Source organism: Ipomoea triloba, chromosome 10, assembly GCF_003576645.1.
Source record: "Ipomoea triloba cultivar NCNSP0323 chromosome 10, ASM357664v1".
NCBI lineage: Eukaryota > Viridiplantae > Streptophyta > Magnoliopsida > Solanales > Convolvulaceae > Ipomoea > Ipomoea triloba.
Window position 1 is genome coordinate 18,474,523 of NC_044925.1, and position 8,348 is coordinate 18,482,870.

Here is an 8,348-nt window from a genome sequence, read left to right on the forward strand (position 1 = left end):
AGAAATAAGTAGTATAAAGTCCAAAATGCCCATTGTTATTAATATTATTAATATTATTATTATTATTAAATGACAAGTACACCAAAAAAAAACATATTAAATTCAAATACCACTCATCTACTGTATCTATTAAACTAGACATATTGTAATTAGTTTTCATGCAAATAATTCATCAAATGTTAAGTTTCGTAAGGTCACATCCAAAAAAACATAAAAATAAAAGTACACAACCTAATTAAACATAATAAAATGTTAAGCTTTCTAAAAGCTTACATCCAAAAACAATTATAATAGACATATTGTAATTAATTTTCATGCAAAGGGAATGTTAGACATCAATTTTAGGTTAAAAAAGAGGGGTAATTTTGTCTCAGGAGTATATTTTTTAATTCCTAAAATCCATGGAATTAAAATCTCGGGGAGGGGAGGGGAGGGGGGCATGGGATTCTAATTCCATGAAAATGAGGGGATTGCAATTCCGCGGAATTGCAATTCCGTCCAACCAAACGAAGGAATTTAGTTGCCTTCAGAATTAGGTGAGAATTAAGTGGGAATGTAATTTAAATTCCCTCCAACCAAACGCCATGTTAGTGTAGTTTCTAAATATATAAATTTTGTATACTAATACTAAACTTAATATTATGAAAAATTGAATTAAAAATAACTTTAGTCAAGCCTCGTTATTTAGACTAACGTTATTACAAAATTGCAAGCATTTATTTTAGTGACAATTATAATTACAAAATTCCAAGCATTTATTCAACATTCAATTACCTATGCGTGAACAATTCCAATATAATCTTGCATTGATATACTTTGAAGTACTTATTTAAAAATAATCATTGGGTATTATCTCATTCGTGCAATGCGCGTAAAAAATTAATTATTATTGTTATACCAAACTAATTACTATTGTTATACATGCTATAATGTGAGTCGTTCAAGTATAAATTGTAACTAACATCTGTTAGCTTAAGTACTATAAAAAATCAACAACAATAATGACTGCCTTAATGACCTACACCAACTTCGTTAAGGGTGTGTTTGGTAACCTGGAAAATAATTTTCAAAAATTATTTTCTGGGCTTTCGGTGTTTGGCAATGTCAGGAAAACTATCTTGATCCGTTTGATTCATTTTTTTGAAAAACGAGTAGAATTGCATAATTAAACATTTTAATTGTTTTATTTAAAAATTAAATAAATAAATAAACCCTCTTATTTCCGTAGGAAATCAAACCAAGACTGTGCTTGTTAATGTAGTTGTAGTCTGTGGAAAATGACTTCCGTCAAATTCTGATGGAAACTATTTTCCCCAAAAACAACATTGTTTTTTCTTTGACCGGAAAATGATTCCGTTGATTTTAAATTTTCAGACTCTTCCAAACACTAGAAACCCGAAAAAAAATGATTTTTAGAAATCATTTTCCGATTTCTAAACACACCCTAAAATTACTCTCATTGACGCTGCATGCTTTGGAATCGCCCTTTCGATTGACAGGATAGAAAACCCATATATCGCCCAATAATTATATTTTTGGACTGAGTTGACTAATTTAATTGTTTTGGCTTGTCAATTGGTTTGGTGAACAAGTCTTGACATATGAAGCAAGTTAAGAGAGCAACTGATGTTTTGAAACTAAATTCAATTAAACTAAGTTACTAAATTACAGCATTGATAAGTATAAAAGATAAGAATGGTACCCGCACGAGCTTTGCTTGGTGGTTTAGTACACAATATTTAAGAGAAGAGGAGAGAAAATAATTATAAAATGAATACAAAATGATGCTCATACTTATTTTTACACTAAATTTGAAAACCATATTAATTGAAATAATGTGTATTTCACTGCATCATTTCACCGAATAAGACATCCTTCCTTATCTTACCCACGTCACGTCATTCCTATGTATGTTTCTAAACCACAAAAAATAATAAATAAATAAATTTTTTTAACACAAAAAAAAAAATCATATGTTTTTTATTTTTGTTTTTATCTATCCACGTCATAGGTGAAAAGTTATGCGGTGAAATTGGTGAGTTCTCTAACACAAATCTATGAATTGTATCAATTTTTTAAAAAATAAATTCAGTGGTTCTGACATGCTACGTCAACATTATAAATGCATATAGCATATATATCCATAGAAGAATACTCCATAATCAAATTGTGAAATTAGAGTAAATTCAATTTTTTTTTTGTTTTAAAAGTTGGTTTCCTTATCATAGACTAGCTTTTCAGCTTTTTTGATTAAAAACAAATGGTGTACTCTACAGTAACATATCATTCTCATGATGTAACTTCTGCTTTGTCCACCATAAAATGGGCGTACAAGTGTACAATTCCGATTTTTTTTTTCCAGAATTACGACAAAATTGAAGTTGACAAATATTACCGATTCAACATACAAATTTTGACCCAAATTAGGGCAAATTATTTGGTCCATCGTAGTATTGTATGAACCATACCAAAAAGTATATTTTTAATATATTAAAAGTACATTATTCGTGTACTGAATGTACATTATACAAAATAATGTACTTTTTCTGAATATAATGTACATTTTTAATACTAAAAGTACATTATTTGTATCATGAATGCATATTATTTGATAGTATAGGCCACATTTAATATACTAAAAGTACATTATTTGAGTCCTGAATGCATATTATTTAATAGTATGATACACATAACGTATGTGGATCGTGGTCTACACAATAATGATTGTCAAATCAACACCCAAAAAGAAAAGGGATGGGGTTTTTATTTTGAATTTTTTTTTTAATTTTAAAATACACTGTTAGTCTTGATTTTTTTAATAAGTGAGACAGCTGACCTGAAAATTTAAGACATTTCATATGTAAAGGTAATGATCGAATCCTTAACATTTGGTTAAGGATGAATAAGTCTTTCAACCATTGGTCTTTAGTAACTGCGCATAAGGTGCATTTCTCATCCACCAAAAAAGGACTGAAATGGGTTATTATATTTCCTTCCAAAATATATCTTTTTTTAATTAAGTGGGTATGCGTTGCCAAATTCTTGTACAATTTGGCTGAAATGTTTGGTTGATAACCAAATTTGAAGTTTAAAAAAATAACTAAATTGAAATAGTTGGAAACTTTCAAGACCAAAACGAAAAACTGAACTAAAACTCCTATTTTACTATCCATTATATTATTGTCTTGATCTTATAAACAGCTGCTGTTGGTACTTTCAACTTTCCTTAAACTCATTCTACATTGCAGTAGCCCCTTTGAACACAGCAAATTTAAGGAATGCATTATCATAACTACAAATTACAAAATAGACTAAAGAAATATTCATATCAGAAATTTAAGATTTCAATGCTAATTACAAAAAACAGGGAACAAATGAAGGGTGTCAAGTGAAGCCAACCAGGTAAATTTTAAATTATCAGAAGATATCTCATGCTGCCAATATACAGATAGTTTCCTTAACATAATATGGTCTCCAAGTGGTAAGCTATCAACAAGTTTCAATAACAAACAAGGGTTCGAATCCACCATGCCTACGAAGAACAGCTTCCTCTGCAGAAAGCTTGCAAACCAACACATAAAATCAAGAATGGTGCTGGTGTAATCCCTATTTACTCTGCTATTTCTCCATATACACCCACCCCGTCTAAAATTTCAGGATCCTCCAATCTTTGGGGGCTGTTTGTGTTGAAAACGAAAACAATGAGCGTTATTTATCTAATAATAATCAACATTCTTGGAGATAAAACTCAATAGAAACATTATTAGAAAAAGGAGTTGACAAGAGAGGCAGACGTAATGAGAAGAAAGAATGGAGTTTGTTGAATTGTTTATGTTAGCATACCTTCTTAAGGGGCAACTTCGGGGTTGTTGCTGGCTTTAATATTTCAAAAGAACATACTAGTTGCTCATCAACACTTAATAGAGCACCTACATTGTCAAACTCTCCACCGTAATTTGGAGCTGAAAATATTGTTACAAGCCTTCGCTTTGCAAAGAATTCATATCCATCTTCTACCACCTGCAATACAGGTATAGGATCGCATTACATTCATTCCAAATAAAACTATGCTTCACCAAAAACAATTTCTCAGTGGCTTTGAGGTTTAACTAACAAACTGCCGCAACCTAGCATCTACCCCAATGCTAGCTCGTAGGGAAAATTGGAAAAGGAGAAAACAAACATATTGGTATTATCTTCTAAAATGTAGGGCTTAAAAACAACGAAAAAGGACATGCTTAAATTCTTAAGGCAAACATGGTAGTCTAATTTTTTTTTCCTAAATTTGGGCAATAGAATTACCATAAATCAATAGATCATTCTAATATGAACAACTAGGCCATTAACACTCTGCAGAGATTCATCTTCCTATATTTCTTTAATTTTTAGGGTGGGGGCAAGGGGGAGGGTGTTCGGAGTCAGGAGTCATTTCTGGAAGCAGGACTTGTAATTTTACAGGACATAAAGTAGTCAGGTCTTTTCATGGTATACCTGATGGCCTCGGCAAATGAGGTCTAAATCATTTTTCCCCAAAAACTCTGCAACAGTATCAGCCCCAAAAGTGCACGAAACACCTCGATCACTCTCTGACCAACCCTTTATTCTAGGATCAGGATCAGACCAAAGCAAATCACATAGCAAACCACTATCTGGAATGTCTGTGGGCCGTTGAATTTCTGTTATTTGGTCCAAACTATTTAGCTCTGGGGAAAGCCCTCCATGCATGCAAAGGATCTTTTCATCTATAAGTGCAGTAACAGGCAAACAATTAAAGCAGTCTGTAAATATCTTCCAAAGCCGGACATTGAATCTCCTTTTGCATTCATCATAAAATCCATAAATCCTGTTGATTTTTGCATCCTCGTGGTTCCCTCTAAGAAGGAACATTCTGTCAGGATATCGTATTTTATAAGCCAGAAGCAAACATATTGTCTCCAAACTCTGCTTGCCTCGATCAACATAGTCCCCAAGAAAAAGATAGTTTGCAGAAGGAGGATACCCACCATATTCAAAGAGCCTTAACAGGTCTTGGTATTGGCCATGTATGTCACCTGCAGAATATTGTTATGGGAGGGAAAAGAAAAGTTAAGCAGATATTATTGGCACAGCAAAGCCCCAGAATTAATTTATAGCAAACACTCCAAACAGTTGGTATGACCATAATTGTTGTTACAATACCAAATAAATCTGCCATCCAATTTGAACTCCAAGAAAAATAAAATATAATAAACCCACTCTTCCTCAACAAGAAGAATGGAAAAAATATATATATCATAGAAGACTTTTTTGTATCTTCTTAGTGTAGCTGAGATCTGATTGTAAATGATTACAATAACCCAACTCTTGACATATCTTTGATTGTATGCATATTGGAGAGACTGGCATGGTATTACCAGAACTGGTCTAAATCTTATTTTGTAAATCTCATGATTATCAATAAACCAATGGGTAAGAAGTCAAAAACGCAATCCACTACAAGAACTTGTTTACTGTCAACCCAAACTCTAAATTGATCCAAATAAAGGTCTATATCAATGATGTAATATTTGCTCCTACATAACCTACCCAGCAAAATTTTCAAATTTCCTCAATCCCATACACCAAACTCACAAAAGATGAAAAGAATTAGCCTTAGGCCAATACCATCAATTTCACAAACAGATAATCTGCACCCTTATTCTTATGTTCATTTCAGATTTTCAGTCCCTTTATGCATACAAATCAAATATCTAGACATACATCCAAACATGGAAAACAAGAAACACATACCGCAGATCCTGACGGGGGCACGTATCTGAAGGAGAGCAGGCTCAGAAAGAAAGATTTGGCGAGCGTTGACGCAAAGCTGCCTGATCTCAGCCTCGGAGAGCTGAACCTGTTTCCCTCCCTTGCCTTCCAATAGCCTCCTTATGATATCATCCAATACCCCTGTGTCCATGACACCCTCCATTGTCATCATACTCATCTGTTCTTCCCAATTCAAAAATCCTAATCTAATTCTTATGATTTTGAAAGCCGAATTCCTGTCGGGGCCAAGATTTTCCAAGATGCGGATATGAAAGTGTTTTTTTTTATTTGCGGATGGAGATAAAGATCAGTGGGGAATGTTGTCCATCATTGTTTGTTTGTCTCTCTCTCTCTCTCTCTCTGGTTTCTCTCTCTATATACGCAAACTATCATCAGATATTGGACATAGAATCTCTCTACGGTTGAAAGCTTCAAATTAAGAAAAAATGGGGCAAGCGAAGGGGGATTTAAGGGAGTTGACTCAAAAGCGCGGTGGCGCACGATTGGTTCTCACGTGCTTGCCTGCCTTCACTCGCAAAACCGCGTTTTCTTCAATATCCTCCCTCGTGCCAACAATTATTGCATCAATCAAATTTTGAACAATCAAATGATATTTTATTGTTTTCAAAAAAAAATGATATTTTATTTTTATTCACAACAAAAAAAAATTCTTTTAAATATATATATATATATATATATATATATATATATATATATATATATATTATCAACTTTTAATTTATTTGAGAGAAAATGATAAAATAAGCCTCTAAACTTTACCCAAAAAGTCAATTAGACCCTTAAACTTTTAAAAGTTATAATTAAACTCACAAATAGAGTTTTTTGTATTTTTAGTCCCACGACTATAGTAGCACTTGTAGAATTGGTCCACGACTTTCAAACTTTACAATTTTGGTCCATGACTATTATTTTTGTTGCAAAAATAGTCCTTTCGGCGCCGGAAAACAAATATCGGCTGATTTTCACGCAATTTTTTGCCGGAAAAAAAAATCGACATATTTTCTGTCAATTTCTCGTCGGAAAAAAAAAATTATCCTTTCAAGTAGGATTAAAATTGACATTTCTAAACAATTAATCTAAGTTAAAACAAATTCATTTCCAAAAACATATATAGTCAATTTAATTTTTTTTATTTTGGTAAACTAATTAAAGTTAAAACTAATTCATTTCTAAAAGTATACATAGCCAAGTTAATCTTAGTAAAATTAAATACAAATTCAAAATTATTTTCTTTTTTCATTTCAATTTAAATTATATTTACTTTTTAGCCCGTACAAATTCAAAATTATTAATACAAATTCAAGATCAACAAAAAATAATAATATTAAGATTAAATTTAAACTAAAAAGTAAAAATAATATTTGAATAATTTTGCCCAGTAGTAACATCTGCCAACACAAAGGGGAATTTTTTAGAAATGTCAATTTTAATCCTACTTGAAAATGGATTTTTTTTTTCCGGCAAAAAATTGCCGGAAAATCCGCTGGTTTTTGTTTTCCGGCGCCGGAATGACCATTTTTGCAACAAAAACAATAGTCATGGACCAAAATTGCAAAGTTTGAAAGTCGTGAACCAATCCTGCAAGTGCCACTATAGTCGTGGGACTAAAAATGCAAAAAACTCCTCACAAATATGTTATTTTGAAGCAATGAAACCCACAAACATGTTGGTGACCTGTAATTGTGAGTTACCTAAGGTTCCGGCGAACGTCCGACATAATTCCGAAAATCTATGTCAAATACTATCGATCGGCGATCGTCAAACGGTCGTCAGTCGTGTCTGATGGTTGCCAGTCGTGTTTGGAGAAGGCGACCAAGTCGCCTTCTCCAAATGCGACCGAGGATAGTAGCCGGTTGCTAGGATTGTTAAAATTTGATCGGATGTTCATCGGAACCGTAGTTAACCTGTAATTACAGGTCACCAATAGGTTTATGAATTTCATTGCTTCAGAATAACATGTTTGTAGATTTAATTATAAGGTTTGAAAGTTTAAGGTCCTAATTAACTTCTTGAAAAAAAAAAATTAGGGACTTATTTGACTCTTTTCCCATTTATTAAATAACGTATCAATCAAAATTATACGAACTATTATTTCATTTTTCATTAAATAGCTAAAGTATATATTCAACATAGACATGGGGTTCGTTTGCTTGCTCATCTTCTTTTCACGATTCAATAAGTTTAAAATTCAATAAGTTTTAAATTTTTTTATGAAATATAATATGAGTATTTCTTGATCAAATGATCTCACTATGAAACTATTAGGTAATGCTTGACGTCCCTTTTTTTGTTTTTTTGAATACTATTGACTCTATTACAATATAATATCTGTTTATAGCTATTTTTTTCAACCAAATGAAGCACACTCACCCCGTTTAATGTGGAGGTGCAACCAGGTGCCACTAGACCACAAGATCTTTGGCCTTAACGTCCTTCTTTTGATATAAAACTACCGATTTCATATATATTTAATACGTATTCATTGAGTTTAAATTATCAAATAGAGTCAAACAATCAAATATGTTGATTTAATGACTGAG

General features: G+C 32.2%; 1 protein-coding gene across 1 annotated transcript; it reads right to left on the reverse strand.

Moving 5' to 3' along the window:
- Positions 1-3,255: 3,255 nt before the first annotated feature.
- Positions 3,256-6,223, reverse strand: LOC116032564 (serine/threonine-protein phosphatase PP1). Its single transcript, XM_031275195.1, has 4 exons — positions 5,770-6,223; positions 4,492-5,051; positions 3,844-4,020; positions 3,256-3,677 (listed from the first exon to the last, which is right to left on the reverse strand). Exons 1-4 carry the CDS (start codon positions 5,963-5,965, stop codon positions 3,654-3,656), a joined length of 957 nt encoding a protein of 318 aa, XP_031131055.1. The 5' UTR covers positions 5,966-6,223; the 3' UTR covers positions 3,256-3,653.
- Positions 6,224-8,348: the final 2,125 nt, after the last annotated feature.

Bases quoted from the DNA above. Each gene is read 5' to 3' on its own strand.
- LOC116032564 (XM_031275195.1), bottom strand. From the start codon at position 5,965: ATGAGTATGATGACAATGGAGGGTGTCATGGACACAGGGGTATTGGAT. The intron at 5,052-5,769 runs GTATGTGTTTCT...AATATTCTGCAG, and splicing joins TGCCCCCGTCAGGATCTGCG to GTGACATACATGGCCAATAC. The intron at 3,678-3,843 runs GTATGCTAACAT...CAACACAAACAG, and splicing joins CGAAGTTGCCCCTTAAGAAG to CCCCCAAAGATTGGAGGATC.